Below are 27,483 nucleotides of genomic sequence, written 5' to 3'. Positions count from 1 at the left end.
AAAAACCCAAAGACTAAGTTTCATTCATTATTAATCCAGGAATACCCTAATCTAGAACATTGCTGTACATGTTCAAGGACAAAGACTGGTGATATCTGAGGGGATTTTGTATTATCAAATGACGATATCAGAGAACAGTAAGTTGGAAGTATATATGGGTGGGGAAAAAAGTACAAAGATATGCACCCCAAGAGTAAGGGAATGGCTGGAAGCTCACATTCAGTTCCCTGGCTGGTCAGACAGTACCTTGGAGCTTGGCTGGTGGGACACATGAGATGGAACAGCGTTTCAGGAATCCAGTACCCTCCAAACAGGAGAAGTTTGCATAATTCACCAAGGACGAGTCTGGAACACCACAGTCAAGAGGCTTGCAGGTCACATCCTTGTCCCAGTGGCCAGAGGAACAAGTGAGGAGAGTCTCTTTCTAGAAACAGGGAATTTACTTCTGTCAGAGTCACATATAATAGCTATCAGAATCGTTTCATGGCTTTTGAAGAGTCCCAGTGGTCATTTGTGCCTTTGTCTTTTCCCATAACTCACTGTTCTTGTACACCTAAAGGGGATGCTGATGGAGGAACCTGTTGGCATTAGGAAGTCTAGGAACTGCTCTTTCAAGCCATGTCTTTAGGTGGCCCTTTCCTTGTTCCAACCCATCTATCTTCATAGAGTATAGCATATGTATTAAATTTCATAACTGATACAAATATAGCCTATCTACTCTGGGCCCAGGATCTCAAGCCTCCTACTGGTGCTTGAATATCTGCTCTGGAACCTGGGGGCATACTGAAGAGGAAAAGAGAAAGGAGAATCCTGGTATCTTGTTCTCCCTGTTCTCTCCTGGAGGGATGGCTGCAGACTGACTTATCCTGTGACTATCTTCTCTGCCCTGTCCTGTTCTTCCATCCCTTTGGGATCTGCTGCTCCATAGAGCCAACCTTCCAGCCTTAAGAGCGAGAGCAGAGCTCCATCACCCTGGGCTATTGTACATTTCTCGGCACTCCCTTACATCCTTCCTACATCTTTTTAAGTCTGTTTATAAGTCTCTCTCAAATTACCTACTTTGGAACAAGGTGTCATGAATTCAACCCTAGACTTAAGAGAGTGATATCCTTTCCTAAAAGTAAAATAAATAAGAAATAAGAGGGAACGCCTAGCATAGCATATGTTAGCATATGTATTGAATTTCATAAGTGATACATATCTGTTCAGAACATTCTTTAACTTTCACACTCCAAACAATCCTTTCCGTTGTGGATGCAAACACTAAAACACGTAGATATTGACTACATCGCTCACTGCCATGCAAAAAAGGTCCATGCCTGTCACCTACTTCTTACGGACCCCCTTATTAATAAACCTACCAATGCTACTAAAAATGAGAGAGTCAGTACACACAAGGTTCCGCTCTCCAACCTGTGGTAAGTGGGAATGCTTCTAGCCATGTTCCCAAACTTGTTATTTCAGTCGTCAGGCCTACAGCATATTGCCGTTATGTAAATGAGAAGATATGCTGGGGGTACCTTGGAGGGCCTATCCTTAAAGGTGCCTTTCAGGGGCTCTAAGTCTAGGAGTGGAGGAAAGTCACTGAAACGGTGGCTAAGAAAGCAAAAGAAAAAAGGCAAGGAGGCAAAAAAGGAGGTTGGCTGATGCTAACAATATATTTTACTCTGATATAAAATAGTCCATACTGCTTTTTATAGTGAGTGGTTAGAGAGACTACGTAAAGAATATAGGTTAGAAATAAGAGAAGTGAAAACATTCCAGAAGGAAGCAGTAACTCTAGAAAGGTCAAAGTCTATCATATTGTATTTTGTGAGAGCAGAGGGCAGCACCCAAGGAGGTAGGAAGAGGTACTGCCACCCTCAGGCATGAAGAACTCGATGAAGGGACTGGACTTGAAAGAGCATCAGGACTTTTGTGCAGCTCAGGGGAGGTGGGAGTAGAAGGCATCTGGCCAGGTATGAAATGATCAGGCGCATGGTGACTGTGAAACTCATGGTTTATTTGGGAGAAACAAGTATCTGGCAATGGGGCTAAAGATCAAAGGCAGAGAGAAGAGTCTCCATGGTAAAATTACAGTCATCCCATCAGGAGACCACATCAGCACACAAGCCAAAGGTCCAATGACTGCTGAAGGCACCTATCCTCCCTGACGCTACGTGTTGGCTCAGAGCATTTCTCTGCTTCCCAGTGTGTCCCTGCTGCCAGCCAGAAGGATCCAAGTCAAAGCCAGACACATTTTTCTATTTAGCTTGAATTCTCATGTCAACAGAAAGCAAATATCCCCACTGTCTTGTGATCATGAGCCGGGATTGTACAATTTCCTGCATGGGGCCAGCGTCGGGTGACAGTGGCTGGTCAGCTGCGGGGCGCCATTGCTTACTCCACCATGTGTTTGGCAAATGTGAACCCCCATCCTCCTTCCAACCAGGTTTCTCTCACACTTAGCACAGTTGGGAGGCCTGATTCAAACTACAGCAAACCACTAATCATTTAAAGATTGTCTCTAAACTCTTTGTGTAGAGCCTGGCTTTTCTCTTAGCTTTTCTGGGTATTGCCCATTTTGTTTTAGATTTGTCCAACTTTAATGTGTAACAAACATAACCTTTTCTTTTCCTGATCTTCTTAGCACACCACACACATAGATTTAGTCCTTGAATTGTTTAATTATCTCTACTTTGTTTTCAGCATGAAGTACCTTTGCCTGAGTTAAAAAAACAAGTAGTAGAAGATCTTTCTAGATCAAGAGTGTGCTGCCTCAAGCTTCATTAAAGCTGTGTCCTTCTAAGTGATTTCATGGAACCTTCTCAAATTCACAATTATGTCTTTAAATTCTGACCACATCTAAGTAAGAGAAGCCCTTCCACAGTTTTACAAACTTTTAAGAAATCAAAACTGATACATTTTTATTTCTCAAACCATCAACATCTGACCAGCAATGCTGTGTCTATTCTTCCATGAACATGCATATTTCTGGCTCTCTCTGCATAATGTAGTCTACCTCATATATACTTCCACTGCCTCATAATGTGGTCCTGTTTCCCAATGGCTTATGTGTGCTTGAAATTCCCCTGTTGAGTGCTGTAAGCTTTCACAAGGGGAGATAAGAAACCAGACCTTTAGTTAAGAATAGTTATCATGTTCTTAATACAAGAATCTTACTCATCAGAGCACCCAGTACCAATCATTCTTCTAGAAGTTTTTAAATAATGCTCATCAACCATTGTGATAACTCAGCAAGTTCAATATTTCTCTTTGGAACATTTACAAATGTAAAAACAAGCTTAAAGGGATTATTTTGTTTGTCCTTACTGTTGTACACCTAAAAGATAATGGAGACAAAAATTTTGCCTAGATCTGTCTCTTGAACCATGTTCTTCACTAATACGTTCTACTCCCCGAGGCCACCTAAGATCCTGAAAATAATGCAGTAAAATTTGGGATGGGATATGTAAAAATGGGAAAAAAAATAGTACCATGATACAACCCCTGCCTCAGATGCAGATTTAATGTTTTGAAGTACAATTTGGTTATGTTCCTCCAACAATCTCGAAAGAGGATGAAGAGAGCACAAGGTTTATAATGAACCTTAGACAAATTGACAACAATCTGTTTTGCTGTGAATTATGAACAAGTCTACTTTGAGACATTCTCATCTGGAAAGAAGACAAGTTAAATAAACACTGAATAAGAACTCATCTCTCCTGCCCATATAGTGAGTAAATTAACACCTTAGGGAATCAGAGATTCACATGTTTGGACACCTTGGGATTTGTACCATCATTGCTTCCCATTGCTTTTCAGAGAGATCACAGTTTTCACTCTCAAAGATTTAAGATCACCCACCCTTTCCAGTCTAGGCGGGGGGGGGGGGGGTCCTGCCCCAGTAACTGTTTCTTCTGATCATTGGCTTCCAACTCACCTGCATGGTCCTGAGGTACTGCCCACTGCTGGTCTGAAGGACAAACCCCCTTTGACAAGTGACAGCACACTTCATGTGACCTGGACCACTGGAGGTACAATTTACCATGTCCGCATGATCAAGTAGCAATGGTGTACATGATCTGTGTTCTCCACATTGTCGTTGGGCACAGCTGAGGATAACAGAAACAGAAGCATCTTAGGACAAGCTTAAGCAACAACAATTTACATCTCTGGATAACACACCTAAACCTCGGGAAGATTTTATTCATAGCCTGAATGGAATTCATCACTCTGTTCTTGCTTGCTGAGAACTATGAGGCATGCTCAAATTCAACCATAATAGCTAACTTGTGGCCTTCCAGGAGAGTCAATGCTGATACAATAAGGTAGAATACACATTTTCTATGTTCCAGACAATCTCAGAAACAAACAGACCAAAGGATGATGCATTAAACAACAATATTTCTAGGTCCCAAGCAATTGGAATAGACCCAGGACAAATCTCCAGGATAGAACCTGGTTTCATCAGGCACTGGCCTTTTAGATAACTAATCCAAAGGACATTCCAGGGTGCCTGTATGAAGAGGTGGAGTATCTGAGATCACAGACTGGTTGATATGAAAACATTTCAACGACTGGTACATACCACTAAAGAGCAGCCCAGGTTAAGGAAACCTGACAGTCTGGACTGAATTCCCATCACATGCCTGACATTGTGCCAGGGACTTCCAGAGATATCTCCTTACCACTGGGTTGCCTCTTGGACCAGTAGGATCAAGATTAAGCAGCACGAGAGGTACACAAACCCCTCTAAAGTTCAAGGAGATTGAGCATGGACTGTGATAGCAGCAATATTGCGATAGAAAGTGAAGCAAGAAAAGTGTAGCCTCCGCCACAGTGGAAACACAGAGTTTAACCAAAGCATTTGCAGCAGACTTCAGTCTTGGGCCCACCATTTAATACTTGCATGGTTTAGAGTGAGTTATTCATTCCCTAATGTTTCAGATCCATTCTTCAAAGGAGATTTATAAGGTATACGCCCTACAGTATTGATACTGTTCCCAGGTTAGCCCCTTTGTTGTCCTGCTGCCAAAGGTCCAACCTCATCTTAGTATGTGTTTTCTATTTTGCTCCCTTCTTTTTTATTTCTCTCACTTCCACATCTTTCTTGTGTTTAATGAGATTTCTAAAAGACTTTCCTCCTCCAAGAAGCAACTCTCCCCAATTTACTTTCTTCCTTCAAATTTCTTAGTGAAAGTATAAAAATAACTTTCTTTTAATAATTTATTTGATCTTGCTATGTATGCATTTTCTTGTTCTTAAGTCACTTGATTAATGCACTCATCCATTTACCCACAAGACAATTATTATGTGATTGTGTCCTTAGTCTCACAGCTGGAATATGAAGTTCTTGAGAAATACTTCTTCTTGCCCAATTTTAAATCACCATATACTTGGCTATAGTGAATACAATAAAAGCTTTCTTAATTAAATTTGTTCCTATTTCAGATAGCAAAGCTAGTCAATGTTATTAAAATAAAAAATGTGTTAAATCACATGAAAGAAAATTATCCAACAATGATTCAACCATCCTGCCCCTATCATTCATTCACCACTAAACACAAAGTGTAAAATGCCCCGAGAATTTAGCATAAGTGACACCATGTTAGCGGAACCATGTAACCAGTGAATAGAACCCAAAATCTGTTGCAACAAGAACAAAGACTTAATCTGTCAAAGACCTAGTTCATAGTACCTGGATCCAAAAAAATACCTACATGTATGAACCTTACTTTTTGGTTTATGTAGTTTTTCTTCTTACTAACTGTTCTTGCTAACGAAAGTGTGTCAACCAGGATGTGGTTTTGTGCATAAAAGCCAAAAAAGAATGGTGAGGCTCAGGGCTGCATGATTTAGGCAAGTTCTCCATGTAGCCACAAGCAGGCGAATACAGACTTTCTATTCAGCTGAAAGACTATCCATGGATGTTCAGCAGTGGAATTATCTCACAACAAAAGGGCATATTCTTTGTAAGACATTGGGATGAGCATTGGTGGTATAACAAAGGCTGTGCCCTTAAGGAATTCAGTCTAGTGAGAGAGACTAGTAACATATTTTCTTACTCTTGATGTCCTTGTCAACGATGATAAGCACTAGAGAGAGTAGCTATTATTCATCATCAATGATGTATTCTTGTCCTTGGTTTATATTAGTTGTCAATGACATTATCAGACAATGGGCCAACAATATAAGAATGTAGAAAATAAAGTGCCATGAAATATGTACATAGGTCCTACCATAATTGAGAGTTGGTTTAGGAAGCAGTATTCCCTAAAAAGGTGGATTTGAGCTGACTGTGATAAATGGCTGTCCCTGATGCATGGGGCTTAAACACTATTCCAGTGACACTCTTTTCTTCTGTGCATGCCTGAGAGGGAAAGTGTGGAAAAAGTGGAAATACATGATATGAAGGGATTTTTTTCTTATACCATAGTTATACCCTATGATGATGTCACATGCATGCAGCCCATTGGAAAAAGGAGAAATATAAGCTGAGGAAAGGAGGATCATTAGTGAGCAAGTATGAATCCCCCAAATCCAGTGCTGCCCAGAGGATGTGCAATGTAAGAAATGAGGCAGTCTCTGAGCCTTTACTCAACATCTGGATAAGAGAGTCAAAACTTGACTCTCCTTGGAATGAACCAGCATACTTCCTTCATAATGCCAAAGAACTACAAATCCACAAATGCTACATGTTATTCATTTCCAAACCCCTGTATCTCCTTCAGCATGTTGATCAGGAAGGGCTAGAAAAGGGTCATTGACTCTCTGGTTCATGTCAACTGATTGCCAAGGAACTTGTAGAGTGAATTTAGCCAATGAATCCACATCATCATGAAGGACTGGCACATGCTGAGACAGGACAGAAAGTGAACTCTATGCATAAGTCTCTTTCCATCAATATGGCTTAGACCACATGTATTACTGGTGTTATGAGCATCTTTCTAGCACCAGGAGTGTAGCCAGCATTGGCAGCAGAGCAGAACTCAAGACAGGAGGCACAGAAAAGCGAAAGGTATCCTGAAGTAAGACCATGACCAGGGAGGAGAGAGACAGAGACAGAAACAGAGAATGTCTCTCTACAGAGAGACAGAGACAGAGAGAAAGCAAACACAAACCTGTTTATGAAGTGAGAAATGGTTTGATGGCAGCTGCCACAAATTCTTTCACTAGCTTATATTTCCGTTTGCTTCCTTTAAAAGGAATTTGTTTTATGAGGACGGTGTTTGTCAGGTCATTAGCTTCTGATGGCATCTGGTACCAATTGTGGACTTCTCTCCCTTGCACCCCAATCCCAAGCTCTTTTTGGTGTTTCTCTTCCACTACAAACATTGCCTCCTGAGTTTGTTGTGTTTGCTATTATCACACCTTGTTACACTCTCCTTTCTCCTAATGCAACCTCAGTTCCCGTAGCCTGAAGACAGTGCTAACAACATGAATAGTTCATCTTAAAACATTCTCAAAAGCTTTCTTCTGTTGATCTCTGGAAAAGGTTAATGAAGGTGGCAAAAGTGCTGCTTTGCAATGTAGTGAGGGTGGAAGGGGAAGAGAAGATATTTATCTTGGTTTGGCATACAAGGAAACTAAAGCTGTTTGGAGACTGGCTAGAGGCCACACATGGAGTCAGAGGAAAATCCTCATCTCCTAGGCTTCCCTCCTAGGCCAGCTTAGACCATGAGACCTAGGAACAAGGCTACTTTCCTGCTGTGTTCTGCCCAAGTCAGCAAAGAGCAGTGTTGGCTGCATAGACCAAAGAGTTTCTAACCAGAGGAGGGATGAACAGAATATTTATTAGTTTATTCAAAGTGTGGTAAATTAAGGTAGCCGTGTTTGTCCAGATGCTGTCTGCAAAATACTGTGCATTTCCCTTTTGGCAACATCTCCTTTCTCTCCCACCTACTTTTTCAGATCTCTCTATATACATCATCACAATGTCTTCTCTGGCAGGGATTGATGGGATCAGTCATATGTAACTCACAGAGTTTTAAGCCAAAAGATTGGATTCTTCACAATTAAATTTCAAGTCACTGGGTCCTTAGAAATGGATGTGGCCACTTACCCATTATTCTAGCTTTATTTTCTGAAAAACCTCTCCATTTTCTGAGAAGCCTCTACTATCTTTCTTTTTACTCTCACTCCAAAACCATTATATTGAAGGGACTTACACTGTGGCATTGAAGTCAGGAATACCTGTTAAAAAAACAATTTAAGCTGAGGCTATCCTACTCTTTTTCAGCATGAACCCCCAAGTTCCACACACTCAACCCTAACAATCTCCTACTCTATGGTTTCTCCTCGGGTGATGGGACATGCAAATGATGTCCAGAGGTGAGAAACCTCTGCTACCAAGATGCCATAAAAAGTTGGTCATCTGCTCTGTGAGTAAGGTTCTCAAGCATAGCTGTAACACAGACTCATTTAAATGGCTTTTTTTTTTAAAAAAAAAATGTATATTTCCAGTCCTTTATTACTAGAGGAATTTTTATTCTACCAGGGGAATGATGCAAGAATTTGTGATACTTTTATGTTTCAGTTAATTATTTCGTTTGGTTTCTGAGCCAGAGTCTCACTCTGTAGCCCAGGTTGGACTTGATTTACAGTCTTTATGATCCTCCTGCCTCTTCAGCTCCATGCTTGGATTGCAAGTGTATACCACCATGAGTAGCTGGTTTCAAAGAGTTTACTGCTCACAGGAGTGAATCTGAGCCCACTAAAGGTATGGATACATATAGCCTGACAGAAATAGCAATAAATTCTAGAGTCCAAGACTATATGAAAGCAATACTGACTCCAAAAACAGAGAAATAGATTTCATGGAGGAATATTATGTTTTAATGTATTAAATCTAACTTATCACATAGCATCCACAGGGTTGGCCAAAAGTATATTTTTCCAGTTCTGACAAAAATTTAAATACATTTGAAGAAGGAAAATAAATCATGTGTTACTCATGAATTTGTGGCTCCTTCAGAGACAATTTTATCATTGCACTGATTTGACCTTCAGGAATGAATGAGATTTGGAAGGGCTAAGTAAATGTGCTGGGAAGTTATTTCTATGGCTTTATAGACAGAACACAGGGAAATGGAACAATGTGAAAGCATTGGGGAAAATCATGATTTCTCCTGTCACTGTGAACCATGAATAATTTCTGGCTTTCTTCCATTCTGACCAGCAGATTTAGAAATCTACATTGTAAGGAATCAGCATCTGTCTCTGAAGACAGCTTCAGAAGGAAGCTCTTTCAGTGGTGAGTGACAAGCAGGTTGAGACCAGATGACAGGTGTCATCCTCTGCAGGTGAAATAGCCAGAGCCACTGACAAGCTTGACCATGAGCTGTCCCCTGCAGGATGCCAAAGCAGATACCTCTTGTTAATGTCTGCATTCTTGATGACACTGCAGGGATGCTATCCTAGTTTTCAGGCCAGCTAGTCTGTGATTGCGAAATTAGTAGATTGTGAGAGACAGGTAGTTCCTGATGACTGAGGAACTTGTGGCTGTTCTACCTGCACTTGCTACAGACCATTGCTCTGATATCCTGCTGAGGCTCTGGCTAACCTTAGAAGATCCAATGAGAATTAGTTCTGAAACCCTGGTTCCCTCATATTAGGTTAAGAAAAGTTTGTGTGCTCACCATGAGAAGACATATACCAACTACTGTAGAAGAACTAAGTTTTGCTAAAACTGAAATGGATCTGAAATACAAATCAACCCAAATTCCTCTCTGTAGATATGGGAAAACCAAACTCAAAAGAAATGGGTTGATCTTCGAGAACTCCCTGCAGCCCTGGTATCATATTAGAAGGACAAAGAAGCATCTAGTTAATATTTGTCCAAACTTAAACTCCTGGTGACCTCAGTTCATGAATGTTTCTAATGTCAATATCCTACCCTCACTGAGGCATCCAGAAGAGTCAGGACACAACATTTCCTTTTCCTAGACTCAATATTGGGAGAAACTGTCTGACATCTTTGTCATACTCTTTAAGAAAGAGCCTGGAATGGTAGAGAAAGCAGTAGATGCTGTGATCTGGGCTGTGGGCTTGGTTTGCCCTGCTGACATCTATGACCTTGGAATAGGCTCTTAACCATTCTGGCTTTCAGTCTGCAAATTTGTAAAATAACAGGGTTGAAATGGGTTCTACCAAAGGCTGTGCCAGCTTTAGCATGGTATTTAATTTCACAGATGAGGTGATGGTGGTATTGGGGTGGGAGTCCAGAAAACTCAGGAACAGACAGGATGTGGTAGGGAATGCAAGAAAGAGTTTGTCATATTCTTTCTTGCCCAGAAGAAATCTTGCACTTAAGTCCCGCTTTTTAAGTTCTTTAGTTAAATAACCTATTGCAATGCCTTTATCCAAGATGTGTTGCTATTGACTAAATAGCAATGCCAGTGCTCTCCCTAGAAGGGCTCATTTAAGGTCAAATAGTAAAACAGGATCAGATGCCCCTCTGCTTTTCTTTATTGATTCTTATTTAAATAAGAGGGTGGTGTGGGCTAAGAAGGAATGTATGCATGGGATTTGGCAGCAATCAACAATGGTGCATGGAAAGGATTGGTAGAGACTGAGTCTTCATTAATCTTCCCATTACCATATGCAAAACCAAATGTAACCATAGCAGCCATCCTTTGAGAGTTTGTGGGTTCCCAGCCTATGTCTTTCTCACCTCCAGCTTCATTTGTTTCCAGGGATAGGAACCAGATTAAAATGCAGAGTATATTTCTAATAGCCATCTCCAGCAAACTACTTCTGTTACTTTGAAGTGTTTAATGACAGGATAATACCAACTGGAAACAGGAAATCAAATCAAATTCTCGGTCCCTGAAGATTCTCATTTGAGAAGAATAGTGATCTTGGTAATAGTTCTAATTATTTGCTCATATGACAGAAAAATACCTAATTACCGTACCCAGAAAACTTCTTCCATTCGGCATTCTGAGAAAGTAAAGTTCATCTGTGATCCTCCGCACTAACTTTGGCTCTCCATTCTAGTCCGTTAGTCCCGCCAGCCGAGTCATTGCTTCCTAGAATGTGACCTATTTGTAAGATTAGAAGTAGACTCTGGTGGCCCCAGCGCTTGGTAATTCATTTTATTCATTTCTAATTCTGGGCACAGATTTTACCATGTCTGGCCGTAACACCACAAGTTCCATCCAAATGCCCCTGTCCTTCTAAAAAGAAACAGATTTGCATCAAACAGCCAAAAGTGCTCCCTTTCAAAAGCCCTGTCTCACCAAGTTTCAAACTTCATGACTTTTATGTAGGTTATAAAATATGTAGAATACCAAAGAAAGAGTCAAAAGAATCTAATTACTGACTAAACATGCGGAGACTGCTTGCCAGCACCTGCCCAGAGAAGCAGAATCACCCATCTGAAGTAGCCACAGGATTTCTAACTACATCTAACCTTTCCAAAGGGTACAGCTCTATCCACATTGGGTATTTCCTAATGAGGAATGATTTACTGGAGTTCTGCAAGCGATTGTTTTGTTGGTGCCTTCCCTGCCCACAGTATACCCTTGGATAGCAATTAGACCATTAAGTCAGGAGTGATAGCCACCCAGCTGCATTCACGGGCTGAGCCTTGGGAATTGTGACACATGCGAAACTAAGTGAGGAACAGCTACTGACCATGTCATGGCTAGATATGAAGTTACAAGGCAAGAAGATGCAAGCTCCTTAGCTTGGTTGGGACCCTTGTACAAGCTATGGGCAAACGGAGGCCTACTGCCTTGACTGGGTCCTCAGTTCACAAGAAGTAGGACACAAAACACATGCTGGGACCTTCAGCACTTTTGCTTTTCCGTGTCTACATTTTCTAGCTTCTACAACAGAAGCTTGCTGTGTAATCCCAGACCTTGCTACTTTTTTATTGACATCATGTTTGTACTATTAATTTCTGTGGGCTTTTCCTCTTTAGAACTATTGAACCCTACACTATTAATAACTCACTTGCTTGTGGAAAAGAAACAGAATGGGGTGTTCTGAAACCATGTAGTGAAGCTACATGATGATGCAACCCTTGTGAAAGTCTACATACTAGGTTTGCTGCTACCCCACCAGTCAGACCTCCTATACCTCCGTGGCTGTGCTGAGCGCAAAGCCACACAGGGCTAGAGGGTCATTCCCACCAGTGCTCATGCACAAATGTGTCAATAGGGTCTGCCTATTTGGCAGGCTGGAAAGCTAAACTCTGGAAATATTGCCTTGCTTTTATTCTCTGCACTTTCCATAGCTGTCATGAAAATAAACCATACTGACAAGACCGGCGCTGAGTAGAGTGCTGAGGCATCGGCGACATTTTCAGGTTCTTCCCTTTTTCCCACACTCTGTCAATCCCTCTCCCCCCCCCACCCCCTTCCTTCCGCAAAGCTTACAAATGCTATTACACTGAATGATGTTTTCAGCAGGACTCTGCTTAGCATTCTGCATTAGCAAGGTCCATAGGGGAATGCATGCTGTATAAAACATGCTCACCCCTGATACATCGTTGCTTTCTACTTTAAAGAGACTTTCGCAGATTGTCAGGGCTTCATGAAGATAATTCCTAACAGCAGACTCGCAGATACCATGATAAGCCACTACAAACACTGATGCAAAGGCACTGCTTTGAAATTAAGCTCTTCTTGGTGTTTGACTCCAACCTTGGTCTCCCTTTCCTACAAGACACTTGTTAATCAGATCCTATCCTAGCTCTCCATTGAAAGTTGTCGCCTAAATTATCCTTAGAACATACCCCACTAAGAATGATTTCCTACATAGTCGTGTTTCAATGTTAATAAAAGATATTAAAAAATAGTCATATGTACATGCATGCTAAGAAGCTCCCAAATGACAGCCCTATATAGGGCCTTTTGCTTTTTTTTTTTTTTTTTTTTTCTGTACCATTCTATTAGAAAGGACAGCCTAAAAGACTCAAATAGGCTGCTGTGTCCCCCAGTGCAGACTGTGTCCACTCAGCCATTTCTCGTTGTCCAGGGGATGCAGACTCTTCTCCAGTGAGTTCTCATCCTTCCCTCTTATTTTACGGGCAAATCATTCTGGGAAAAGAAAGTTGGGCAAGAAACCGAGGGAACAATTGAGCGGATATAATTCTTTCCTTGCTCAAAAGAAACTGGGCAGAAACAAAAACAAATTCAATGTTAATTTGCTAAACTGCTTTGGGGAAGAAGATAATCAGATGAGTAGAAATGTAATACATATTTCATTTCTATAGTGCCTTTCCCAGCAGTAAAGGAGATCATTTCCCATCACCCTGGAGCACTAAGAGGGAAGCCTCTGCTGAAACTAAAAGATGAGGAACCAAGGAATAAGCAAACAATTTAGCTTCAGCCCCCAAGCAAAGGGGAGTGGGGGAAGGAGCCCTCTGCCCCATGCAGCTATCAACAGGGAGGGAACCTGCCATTTCTGTGTAGATGAGCAGAGAAACAACAGGCACAGTGAAGTATGGGATCTGATCTAAGCTGAGGAGGAAGGGCAAGAGCTGGCATTTCAAATCTCAGCTCCAAAAGAATTGAAAGGCTATAGAACTGATAGGGAGGAGTGATTACTATTCCAGGGAACAAGGAAGCATGAAGCAGAATGATAAATGATAGAGATAGAATGATACTGTTAAGACCAAACACTGATTATAGCAGGAACGAAATGTGAAGGTACTGAGTTCAGCGTTGGCTGTCCAGCCCTGGGTTAGGACCCTGAGGCCCTGTGACCCAGCCCCTGTTCTACCAGTAACTAACCACATAGCTAAGAAGAAATATTTCTACACCTGAGTCCCTACATCTCATAAATAGAAAACAGCCACTCCCTCTAAAAATTCTCTAGGGATCATTGACATCATAGACGCAAGCTCTTTGGAGAAACTACTTTCCTTTCTTCTGTGTCCTTTTCTTCCCGCCCCATGGCTGTGGTGCATTCTCCATGAAAAGGGGACAATGACATGTAGATAATCCTCATGTGACTTATTACCACAACCAGCAGGTCCACCTTTTGTGTCACTATCACAGAGATGCCACTGAAAAGAGATCTGGAGAGACTGGGCAGCGGGTGAGTGAACCCATGATGATGGTAACTGCGTGTTTCCAGAGTTCGCAAATACAAAGAGAACACCATGTAATCCGACGGTAGGAGGTAGTTACCTTATCTCCTTGATGATCTCTCTTACAGAACCTACCTCACGAGATGATAACAAAAGGTACAAGACTACACAGAGGTAATGAAGGGTACTCATATACTATGTGTGTACACAAACTAGTAGGTCTCTAGCTGGTTCCTGAGGCAATTAAACCAAATCAATTATATGTTATTCTCTCATCAGTCTTTTCTTTAAAATTATCTGATTCTCAACAGACTGTAGAATATTCAGCCCTAAATAGGATTTGCATACCACACCTCCATCCTCCCAAAGCCCACAGATCACTGCAGAAGGGCTGGAAAGAATGTAAGAGCCAGAGGTGGAAGATGACTACAAACAAACAGTGAGCATCTTCTGGGTAGAGTAGGGAAGCCATGCACATGAACTCACAGAAAGCATAAAAGCATGAACAAGGCATGCATATGCAAGCCCACTACAGACCAAATCTCAGCATCATCGAGAGGGGAGTTCACTGAAGTCCCAGCACTCATCAAGGAACTACTGTTAGCTCCTGGGAGAGGAAGAAACAGGTTTCTCCAATAGTCTCCAGGGCGTTAACCACACTCCAGTAAAAGGCCACGTACCCGAAAATATTTACACAGCACCAATTTGTCTTGATGGGTTTTAAAACAAAAGCATGCAAGTGGTGGGGGAGGAAGGGGCAGTGGACCTGGAAAGGGATGGAGGTAGGGAGTGACTATGACCAAAATACATATGAAATCCCCACCAAAATGAAAATACTTTTTGAAAAATCTGATTCTCTTTGTTACATAAGCATACTTAGGAAAGTGTGGCAAGCATGTGCATGTAAATGACCATTTTCATGATAAATTAGAATATTTGAATATTTTACTTTAATTGATATATACAGTACAAATATAACAATAGTTGTAATATAGAAGATAAAGTCATGGTATAAAAGCAGTGACTTGAAGCAGAATCACACAAGTGTAAATGTGTATGATTTTCTTGACTTAAATGTTCTGTTCATGCCAAATTTGCTTTAATTAAAAAAAAAAACAAATACTGATTTGTAATAAAAGATAAAATGGAGAAAAGGAAAAGGCGACAATTTAGAAATAGTATTGGTTTTTCCAACAATATTTAATGTGGATTAAACACTAATACATATGTTTATAAAAGTAAACATGTGTTTGACCAGGGGATCCAAAAATTGCCTGCCTTGATAAATACACAAAGGAGTTAGTGACTTATAGCCACAGGAAGTGCATAATAGGCATAATTGCCTTCTTAATTGCCAAAAGCTGGAAACAAATAAGATGTCCTTCCATAGGTAAATAGAAAAACAAACTTATGATGGATGTGTACCAGAAACAATGAAATATTACCGAGCAATAAAGCAAAATGAGTTACTGAGACATGGGAAGACATGGAGGGAATCTTAAATGTATATTAGTAACTGAAAGAAGCAAACCAGAAAAGGCCATATATGACGCTCTAGAAAAGAAAAACAATAAAAGGTAATAAAAGGATCGGTTCATCAGTGTGCGTGTGCGATGGTCAGGGGTAGGGTGCTGAGAAGAGAGAGGGTATTTGGAAGAATAAAATGCTCTTTGTGACACTGTGATTGTGGATTGTGTCATGATGACTTTGGCTAAACCCCTGCAAGAATGAAACCTAGGAGCTGGGGAGATGACTGGCTGGGTAACCAGCTGTGCAAGTAGCAAGCCATGAGCTCAGATCTCACACCCCAAAACTTGTAACCCCAGGGGTGGGCAGGGCACAGACACGAGGATTACAGGGATTTGTTGACCACTGTCCTGGTGCCGGATTCAGTGAGAGACCCTCAACCCACAGGACTAAGGTGGAGATGCCATCCAATACCCTTCTCTGGCCTACTCGCATACACACAGGCACGTGCAACTGCCCACATACATTCATATATACAACACACCGAGAGACACACCACAATCATATGCATGAGACACCATACTCACACATGTATGTCCACACACATATATACGAGCACACACAATAAATTAGTTGAACATTTTAAAAAGAATAAACCCCAATATAAACTATAGCATGTGGGTGATGATTTGTGGTAATGTGGATTCAGCTGTAACAAATGGACTATTCTGATGATGGTTGTGAATAATGGGGACTGTTATGCCTGTGTGAGGGCTAGGGACATACTAGATATCTTTGTATCTTTGTACATGCCTTTCGACTTTGTTATGAACTGAAAATTAATCTAAAATAGTATCTTTTAATATTAACAATGCCCTTCTAAAAGGCACAATTATTAAACAGTTAAATCATTTTAAAATTAGTTTTATAGCTCGGTGCACATTACATTAACCTTTCCTGAAAGATTGCTTTCCATAAATGTGAAACACTCTCATCCATCACTATGAAAAGAATAAAAAAACAAAGATATAATTTAAACAATAACAAAAAACTTTTCTATGTTTGGATTTTTATACAACTTCATTATTCCCCAGGAAAAAATACACCCAACATCACGGACTCAATTTCACTTTGATAAATGTGCTAACACCCCCATTCAACCACAGAGAAGGTGGTTTTGGAGCAGGTAGAGAGACAGAGATAAATGAGCTTGTAAATAAATTCTGGACAGGGCCATTTATAAGCTTATCAGACTGCAGAAAGAAACATACCAATGAGTGAGCTGCTTAGACAGTCCACCTACCCACCAGCAACTAGGGAATTTGTACGGCAGGAACTTCCATTTCAAGTCATCACTCTTCCAAAATGCTTACTTTTTCCTCCCGGCATGCTAATTCCTCACACAACCCTTTGGCCTAACCATCCAGCAGGCTAAAACTGCACGGCTGTCACATGTGCCTGTCAGGATGCTCAACCCTTACATACTTATAATGCTGGCACCTATGAGCCCTGCTTCACAGTGTGGTGGATATGGTTCCTGCCTTTTGGATCCAGGTACGTGTAGGCATCTCAGCACAAGTATTGTTCGGACTAGTGACTTCTTTCTAACCACCCAACAAGACACCACTTCCGTTATTATGTCAGTGTGGTTGGGATGACTTCAGACCTGCTCTTTCTGTGTGTGTGTGTGTGTGTGTGTGTGTGTCTGTGTGTGTGTCTGTGTGTCTGTGTGTGTCTGTGTGTGTGTGTGTGTTGTGTGAACATGAATGTTCAGGTGTGCACAGTTGTATGTGTACATGAAAAGCTAAAAGGCAAATCTGGTTGTCATCCTCTATCACTCTTGCCTATGGCTTTTAGACAGATTCTTTCACTGAACCAGAAGTTTGCCATGTTGTCTGTGCTAGCCGCCCAAGAAGATCTCAAGACCCCCCTCCAATGTTTCTACCCACAGTGTTGAGGTTACAGGCTCATGAATCTAGACAGAGCTTTGTATATGGGCTATGGGGATTCAAATTCAGGTTCTCATGGTCACAAAGTAAGCTCTCTTTCACCCTGAGTTATCCCCCAATACCTTTATGATCTTCTTCCTGACAGACTACCTCACTGGATTTGAAAAAAGACAACAACAACAACAAAAAAAAACAGATGCCAAGTCTGAGCTTCCCCCATGTGGTACCACAGACTGTGACAAGGAAGGGGGATTCCAGGAAGCATCCAGAAGCACACAAAGGGCCCCTTCTGAGAGTGTTCTAGATACAACTGCCAACTACGTGAAACATTGATATCACTTTCCTCTGTTAAGTCTTCTGGTATGAACCTATTTCTGACGCAGACCTCATCATAGCCTCAAAGAGGAATGAACTAGGCATGGCATAGAAATCTAACTCAGAGAAACTGTGGGGTTTCAAATGCACTAGTATTAACTGCCATGGCTATAGTCATACCATTAGACAGCACCAGGAAACTGACACAAAAATGTGGCTTTTGAAGTTACACCTTCTTTCCCTGGGTTTCCTGTACTTTTTATATCAGAGAATGGGGTATTCTTTCTCAGATTTGCTCTTCTTTAAGAAGGCAGATTCTTTTTGCTTGGGCTAGAATGCTATAGGGCCTAGGTCAAAATTTCTCCTTTCCCAGTAACTTCCGATTCCCTGAATATTGCCTGTAAAAAAAAAAAAAAATCCCTTATCTGGATTTTATATTTACTAAAGTTCCCCCAAAGCCCAGAGTATCTTTATTCCTCCCTCTTCAGTGGTCTGGTCTACCAAACATTTTCAACTACATTCATTGCATTGAGCTGTCATTGACATTACACCATTTCCTCTCATAACATGTTTAGTTATGGCAATGTATCTTTGTCCGCTTTGATTATCCTGAGGCCCACATTATATTAACTCAAATTCACTTTCAAAGGGGTGGGGGCAGGCTTCTTGAAAATTAATAGAAAGAATTGGTCATTCTTTTCAGTAAACCTTTCTACTTTAAAAATGAATTACACAGATCCTAGTCTCAGCTTTGATGATCTGAAATAAGGTTGTTCTCCTGGAGGTTGTATGTAGGAATCCCAGGCACTTATGTCTAGATATGTCACAACAGAAAAAAAAAAAAAAGGCACACTGAACTCGGAAAAGCTCCTTTCTCATGAGCTCAGAAAACATAGTGCTAACTGGTAAAGGCTAAATATTAACAACATACAGATGTGGCTTTACAGTTCAAGCAATGAGAGTAGATATAGTAAGGAGAATCTTCATATTTGCTAACCATTGTAAGAGGAGAATGACAAAATGAGGCAGCTTCCTTGTATGATGCTCTAATATGGTATTACCGTGTTCTCCTACAAACTCTGTCTACATTGCTTTCAGTTTTGTGACAAGACACTATAAAGCTTTGTCCCAGATTCCTGCTGAAATATCAACAATACCAAAAACCATAAACATTTGATTGATAACACAAACCCAAACTAGAATCATCAGAGATTTCCCCTTGGTTAAAGAACGTACTAAAACTAAATTTAGAAACATCATTGGCAAAGCATACATTTCTTGGGTTTTTTATTGTTGTTGTTAGGATATGATTGGCTAAAAACTATACTAAAGGAAAGAAAAAGACATTAGTTTCTTTTGTGTCTTTCTCCTTTCTGAAAGAGGTGAAGAGAGCTGAGTGGCAGGGCATTCACTTAGTGCGAGCCAGGCTCTGGTTCAATTCCAAGCACCACAAAAACATAGAAGAGAAACCAGAAAGCCTTAAAACAGTTAAACAAGTCATCATGTTTTTTAAACCTGCCCCATCCTAAAGACAAGATAACTGATCACTCCTTTTTATAGATCTGTTCTCCACCCATCATCCTAATCAAAACTGTTCTATTCTTACTCAAAACTCCAGCTAGAAAAGTTCAGAAGCATCAGAGTAAATGAAGGCACTATGCCACTGGCTGAAGCCTTTGCATACTGGGGATAAATAATCTAACGGCAAAAATTCTATAGCATCCTAAAGACTACTAGAAACTAAAGTTCAGTAGATGATTTTTCAGAATAAAATCTTGGCATGCTCTGACATGGTACTACTGTCTTTGTAAACAGAACAATGAAGCAATGAGCCCTGGGCTTATTGGCAGTGAAGATAAAGAAAGGTTGAAAATGAAAGAGAGACAAATATTTATCAAATGAATGCAAACAAAATGAAAACAGGAATGGAAATTTTAATTCCAGACAGAGTAGACTTCAAAGCCAAAAGCAGAAGAAGCAAAAGGTCTGGCAGGAGGCAGGGACTTAACAAAGACCAAAGGCTCATCATAAGCCACACACCTAATTATGAAACATCAAATTAGAGAGTGCTAACACTGCTGGAAAGTCAAGGGAAAACAGAAAGAACGACAGTTTGGAGGATCTGTACTAACTTCTCACCTAATGTAGAACGAGCAGATAGACAAACTGAGGCAAGTTGAAGGGAGAGTACAGGGCTGAAAAAAGAGCATCAGTGCTGTCACCAACACCAACCCATGTCCTGAGAAATGGGCCAGTATGTTTTACCTCCAGATCACTCAGCACTGGGACTATGGGGGGACTATGGGTATGCCATCACACATGCTCAAAGACTTTGCAGTCAATTTTTCTACTATATCTGTGTTACTGGAAGAACAAATGCCTGGCCGTGGGAGATGGAGCATGCTCAACAGCAATTTCTGTCTATTGATAAATTCTCCTTATGATCACATTTTGAATTTCTGTAGTTCTGACCTTCGACATTGTAATCCGTTCACATAGATAGCATATCGGTGTCAAATCCCCCTTATATGAAAAAGAAAAGATGGTTTTGTTTCCCAAAGTTGCTGACACAATCCTAAGACTGTTGGGGTCCACCTGATTCCCATGCATACGACAGACTAACTGGGACTTTTCTCTAAAGTAAATAGAGCCAGAAAGAGTGCGAGGACAAGAATGGTCTGAGTATGTAATGACTGTCTATGGCATATCCAAAGAAGATCGTAACTGAGCTTCAAGACTTACAGGCTCCTGATCAGCAGACAAGCTGGAAGAGTCAGCAACTGAGCAGCTGTCTTAAGGTGAATGAGACTAAGAGACACCAAAGCTAACAGGTGCCCCCTCTCCTCCCTTGCACCTCCCCTTCTTTTTTCTTTTTCTTCTAAAGCTTTCACTAACTAACCCATTCCCAGCTCTTTAATTCTTCATTGAGTTCACACCAGATTTTTACTTCAACTTTGGAATCATGTAGAAAACTTTATAGTGAAGTCTTTTTTTGTTTTTGGGTTTTTTTTTGTTTTGTTTTGTTTTGTTTTTTTGTTTTTAGCTTAGGTGACAGGTACACATGACAGACTTAACATAGCCCAAACCTAAAATCTTGAGGTTTTTATCCCAGCTTTTGTCTATGACCTTGACCTCTAAATAAACAGTATTGTTCACCTAGAAAAAAATCATAAGTAGTCCACAGGTCTTAATTTCAAGTGTTCATTCTTCATTCATATGTATATATATATCTATGTATATATATGAGACACACACACACACACAGAGTGTGTCTCACAGCCCAGGCTGGCCTTGAACTTACTGTGTATCTGACAGAACTATTGATGAATCTTCTGCTTCTACCTTCCCACTGCTGGGATTATATGCCTGTGCTACCATGCCTTGTACCAGCATAATGCCAGGTAAACTACATTCCTCATCCACCCACTTGTTGATTATATAAAAATTCAACAAGCATATGCTTTGCTTTCCAATGATGTTTCTTAATTTAACTCCACTACACATTTTACAATCTAATTCTCAGGGCTTAACTTGGGTTTTCTTTTTGATAAGAGTTCACTTTTTTTTCCTGTATTGTTGGTATTTCAGTGGGATGCAGGGAAAAATTACGTTGTATAAAGAAAAAAAAAAAAAAAAAACAAATGGCACCATTGAGTAAGCCTCAGGATTTTTGGCTTTCAACTGAGATTCTATGTATCAATCAAGTTGAGAGAAGTTATGGTGTTCTAGGAGAGACAGGCTAAAGGTCACTAATAGCTAAATATAAAATGGATAACATATTGTATATTATCAGGCATCTGTCAGCTTTCCCTTATCCATGTAAGTATTAATAGAATTGGGGTTATAAGGCATAAAAAGGAAGTAGCCAAAAAGTCCCTTTCACAAAACTTACAATTTTAGGGTTTCAGGTTATGGAACCCTGTTGTTGTAGCTACACATACAATAATGATTGATGTAAAACTGCCACCAAAGACTTCTGCCTTATGAGTGCAAAAAAATTCACATTTAAAATATATTTATGACAAAAATACATGAGACTCTTTAGGTATCCTGTGTATAAAAATTTACTATATTGTACTGATCTACTGGCTGCGAAGAAAAAGCCAATTTTCATGGCTCCTGTCAGTCACATGTGGTTTGGAAATGTTTATGCATTCCAGATGTACTCAGTGTAAACTGGAGAATCATATCCTATTTCTGCTGGCTTGCATGCACGCATATAAAACTTGTTTTTCTCACAGTGCCACATGAAAATACATGAAGAACTAGCAGCAGTGATCATAATTAATTAGCTTCCTTCTTGAACTTTCGCGGCTATAACGCTGAGGGCAGTTCTGATCCTTCGTGTTTACAGAGCCTGTGACTTCTGCTTTTCTTGTTCAGTTTTGTTCCCTAGAACATTAAAAACAACCTCCATGCCACATAAGGTTATTATACCTGCTATGTGTCAGGCCCTCTGCTAGGCACTAACAGATACTGAGCAGGATTGGCACTGCACCACGAAGTCCAGAGTTCAATGTGAATGAACACCCGGTCAAAGAAATATTACCATACAATGTGGTGGCCGCTTTGGTACAACTGACCCATGGAAACAATGAAGGAGAAGTTTGACAGAGCCTCGGAGGATGTGTGTCCAGATGATGAAGTTTGAAATGACAAGGACTGGAGGGCATTCAAAAGAGTAGGAACATCATGTGCACAGACTCATTGAGAACACATGATTCAAGGACCTGAAAGAAATGTTGTGTGGCTTAAGGCCAGACATAGAGCCAATACAGCAAACAACTTGAGAATACATGAGGTGATTATTAGGAAAGACTATGATCTTCTAATAGTATACATTTTGTGTTAAGGTTTGAAAGTGTCTTCTAAGAAGACATGAACATCATAGATGAACAAGCTAATGATACAATGTCCAGTATCCAGACTGGCTCTCGCTATGTTCTGCTTCCTAACACTTAGCACAATACCTGGCATCTAGTTAATGCTCAATTAAACAATCCACAATCACAGCATGTAGGCAATAATCTCTCGCATGTCCCCAGGGATCTGTGTTTTTATATAAACCCTCTCCTTGATCACAGGCTTGACGTGTTGACTCATTTCTAGAGCATCAAATATGTCAGAAATAGTGGGCTGCCACTCTTACTATAAGGATATAAAAATGACCGTGGCTTCCCTTTTAGGAAATTCCTCAAGTATTCATCATCTTTGGGCTTTTTTTCCTGTAGGATTATTAACTACCGTGTCTAAGACACTCAGTTTATGAAGAGTCTTACATGGAGCAAACTGCGTCAGGCTATGTTAGATTGCCCACTGCTCATTCCACTGGGTAGTCATACTTGTGTGAGATTGCCCAGTGTTCACACTTATTGGGTGTAGCCACGCTTATGTGAGATTACCCACTGTTCACTCCTATGGATACGCACAGATCAAGGCTCATATAGCTAATATAATTCCCAATGTCCATATGTGGCCTTATGATTATGTGATATGCCTTAGCAAGGAATTCTTACATTTTCTGTATATACTGTCCAGGTGGGAACAAGTAGTTAAATATAGATTGCTGAGGGAACATTGAGTTTTTGGCACAAAACTTTTGGCAGTTTATATAACAATGTCGGTTTGAAGTCAGTGACTTTATATGTAAAAAAGATGTTAAGACCTTGTAAAGATGTTAAATATTTACAAAAACGTTACACTCAACTAAAGAAAGAAAAAATTATCTGAAAAAAAAAAGTTTGACTTCTACAAGTTATTCTTTTCTTGATTCACAGAATGTTTTGTTAGCTCTTAAATCCATCTTTCCATATGTAAGCAACCACTATATATCATTATGAGCGTAAATAATAGCAGTATGTTATAGTCACAGGGGAAGTGGGAAAGGGGGAAAAGCAAGCTCTGTACCTCTGTCCCTGATGGTTCTGCTCCAGGATGCAGTTATCGGGAGCTGAAGACCTGGTGTGGGAGGATGTCCTTAGAGCCACTGCTGAGATGCCTACCAGTGGGGATGAAAAATTCAGCAGCATGGAGGAGGTATGGTGGGGGCAGGCATTCGCATGATGGCTCATATTGATAACCAGTGGATTATGTTGACATGACAGGTCATAGGTTCCTGAGGAGAAATAAGGTAAAGAACACTATTCTGAGCCATTCACTTAGAACCTTGTAGTACCTATTTATCCTCACTATAACTATGTGACCTATGAAAGACCACAAGCATTTTCAGAGGTCAACATCAAACTCTTGAGTCTACTGGAATAGCTGCTAGAGGTTCTAAAGGAATAACTCTCAACTCACCAAGAGAGTGGTTGCTTCCACTGACATCAATCAAGTAGGCAGTCACTGTTGGCTGCTGCTGCTCCCCAGGGACCAGGCCATCAGATGCCAAGAAAAGGAAAATTGCCACAGCAACTCCTGGTCTATCGAAACACACCTAGGTATAAGCACATATAGTATAAGCCATACTTTCTGTAGGCAGTCAAGGTATGTGCCCATCTTAACTCTATCATTCTAGAACAGGTCTTTGAAAGGAAGAACTTTGTTCTTCTTTGCCATGGGAAAACCACATGGAGTAAGGCCAGCAGGATCCAAAGTGACAGCAGATATCAAGATGAGATGAAAAGATGGTTGGTAGCTGCTGAGCATTCTTTGTCAAAACTGCTTAGTTCCACTGCTCTATTCATTGTGGCTTGGTCTTGCTTGTTTGCCTGTTTGCTCATTTGTTTGTTTGTTTGTTTGTTTGTTTGTTTTGAGACAAGCCCTCATGAAGACCAGGCTGGACTCAAATTCACTACTTACCCAAGCATGATATTGAACTTCTGATTGCTCTTCCTCCAAACTTCGAGTAATGGGATTACAAGCAAGAAATATCACACCTGGCTTAGAGCTGTCTTTCTAAATTTCTCAACGGAGCAGTGGCAGAGATAATAATCCTCTACATACTAATCAATAACCCTTCCACATTAAAGCGAGAGAAGTAGACAAGATGGTCAATTAGCCAACATCCAGGTAAACAAGCTAATTTCTTCCGATCTGTCCCAGATGAGACCAGGTATTCATAGCTATCCCCGCCCCACCACCCCATCTTTCTGTCTCCTGCCCTTCTTTCTCAGAAAGTCTCAGTTACCAGGCAAACTATGAAGTAGGGGAGAAGCTGTGAGGTGTGAATGAGCATGGCCCCATAGGCTCATATATCTGAATGCTTAGTCACCAGAGAGTTGAACTTAAAAAAAAAAAAAAAAAAAAAAAAAAAACATAGAGTAGGTATGGTATTGTCAGAGGAATTGTGACACTGGGGGTGGGCTTTGAGGTTTAAAAAGCCCAAGCCAGCCTGCCAGACCCAGTTTCTCTCTCCCTATCTCTTCCCCTTGCCCCTACCTCTCCTTCCCTCCTTCCCTCACTCTCTCCCCATTCCCTTCTCTCTCTCTCTCTTTCTCTCTCTCTCTCTCTCTCTCTCTCTCTCTCTCTCTGCCTAGGGATCAGGATGTAACACTCAGCTACCTCTCCAGCACCATGCCTGAATGCCACCATGCCTCTACCATGATAATAATTGACTAAGCCTCTGAAACTGTAACCAACACCCCTAATTAAATGGTTTCTTTTGTAACAGTCACCTTGGTCATGGTGCCTACTTAGAGCAATAAAGCAGTGCCTAAGACAGATAGTATAACAGAATCTGTTGCCTCGGAGGTTAAATCTTGACACACTTCTTGGGAAGCTTCCTCTGTGTCTCAAGCTTAGGTACCTGCCCCTTGCTTGAAACGAAGCCAAAACTGGAGAAAGAGAATTTGAGTTGTACATATGTCATATTCCGAAGTGACGGGTTCAGAATAAACTATAAAAACTTTGTTTTGGAGAATTGTTTGAAAGGAAATAGAGCATATTAAAAGTTCAGGGATGAAATACAACCATCCACTAGCCAGATTTAATGCTTGTTTTCTACACCAGACATATTTAATATACTAATTGTACTATTGTTTTGCTTCATACACCTGAACGTCACTTCTAATTTCTTATTGAGCATAATTCCTAAATTTTCTCACTGCTGCATGGATGTTACATTCTTATTTTCTGGAACTTACAAGTTAATTAAAAAAAAAAAGAATGTCTTTTAATTTTTGAGATTATATTATAATTACATCAATTCCAATTCCCCCCGCACACATACTTTTTTTTTCTCCCTTCAAACACTCTCACATACCTCTCCCTGTTATTGCTATTTTTCATTTTCATGGCCTTTTTTTGTCATTAACTGTGCGCGTGCACACACACACACACACACACACACACACACACACACTGCAGATTCTATACACATATATTGCAGATTCTATAACAGTAACCTGTCTTAGTCATTGTTGTGTGTGTGTGTGTGTGTGTGTGTGTGTGTGCAACCTGCTCAGTCTGTATAATGTTACTTGTATACATGTCTCCAGGGATGAACACTGTAGCTTTTTCTTGGGTTCTAAGCATGATATAGTTCTAGTATAGAGCATAACACGTCTAATTGTAGGGACCTCCTCTGAAGTGGGGAAAGAGTAAAACATGTTTTCCATTTTAACAAGAATTCTTTCTTGTCCACAGACTGGGATTTCCTGAGTCCTGGCAGCATGCTTGTAGAGTTTATTTGCACTACTGGCTTAATTAGGGCGATTTTACGATTTTCAGTGGTCAGGGCAACACAGCTCTTTCTTCCTCCTTTCCACCTTTGTGGGAAAGTCCAGCCATGCTCTCTTTACACAGTGTCTCCCCTACTCTCTTTTCATTTCCCTTCTTTGAAGTAATAAACATTCCTTCATAACTTCAAAAACATCCAGGCTCATCGGCTACAGATTTTGAATGAAGTCCTCTCTCTTTGGATGGCTGCGGGCTAGAAATAAAACATATCCCAAGTCTAGCTCAAAGCTCTAGACCCTAGCAACAAATGCCATCAAAGTCTCCTGGGAACTTCCCATAGCCCCTTCCTTTCCATATACCACAACAGAGACCAGAGACTGGAAGACAGCTCTTTTCCTGGGCCAGAAATAAGAGCTCAAAGAAAAGGCCTCAGAACTGAAGAGTAAGGTGGCCTCAGCAAAACACAAGGCATCTCAGTCTTCCATTCATCTCAAAGTAGGTAGCAGAGGTAGGATTTATGGTGGGTGTGGGCTTTTCTGTCCGGAGGGTCCATACCCACACCTCCTAATGCAGTTTGCATCTCTTAACAACATAGACTTCTGGTCTGTGGCAGTTTGAACACCAAATTACTTTGAACTTTCAAGCCTATTCCATGGCAGTGCCTCTGTGTCATGCTTTGTAGGGAGAGGTTACAACAGGACTTCCAGGCCACAGGTTAGACAGGAAAACCACAGGTGAGACTTATGAGAGGCACACTGTTGGGTCACACAAAGCCGAGAGAAAAGATTTGATCAGGTTATAGGCTGCTGAGTTTGGGACATTTCCTCTCACAGGAAAGATAGGCGAGTTTAATTCTCAAACTAAGCCCAAGTATATCCCACAGCAGTGACTAGAAGCACAAAAAGCAAACATTTTATCTCACAACTATTCGCACTGCAATTGCAGAAACCAGTCTCCACCTCCACATTTGTGAGTTATCAACTTGCATTCAGGTAAAAAGGAGCCAAGATTCACTGTTAGGGGAAGAGGAAAAGAGAGGAGAGGAGAGGGGAAGGGGAGGGACTAGAGAGGAGGGGAGTGGGAGAGGGGAGAGGAGTAGGAGAGAGTAGA

At 40.8% G+C, this 27,483-nt stretch overlaps 1 protein-coding gene across 1 annotated transcript in view; it reads right to left on the bottom strand.

The window, feature by feature from the left end:
- Pappa2 (pappalysin 2) overlaps nt 1-27,483 on the bottom strand; it is a 237,996-nt gene that overhangs the window by 75,510 nt on the left and 135,003 nt on the right. The window contains exons 12-15 of the mRNA XM_055624540.1: nt 24,055-24,190; nt 23,662-23,869; nt 3,923-4,094; nt 247-424 (exon numbers count right to left, since the gene is read on the bottom strand). Coding sequence (XP_055480515.1) covers nt 247-424; nt 3,923-4,094; nt 23,662-23,869; nt 24,055-24,190 — 694 coding nt within the window. The remainder of the gene's footprint in view (nt 1-246; nt 425-3,922; nt 4,095-23,661; nt 23,870-24,054; nt 24,191-27,483) is intronic.

Source organism: Psammomys obesus, unplaced genomic scaffold (assembly GCF_907164565.1).
Source record: "Psammomys obesus unplaced genomic scaffold, mPsaObe1.curated_primary_1811, whole genome shotgun sequence".
Taxonomy (NCBI): domain Eukaryota; kingdom Metazoa; phylum Chordata; class Mammalia; order Rodentia; family Muridae; genus Psammomys; species Psammomys obesus.
The sequence above is the reverse complement of the archived record's forward strand: the minus strand, read 5'-3'. Positions and strand labels throughout refer to the sequence as shown.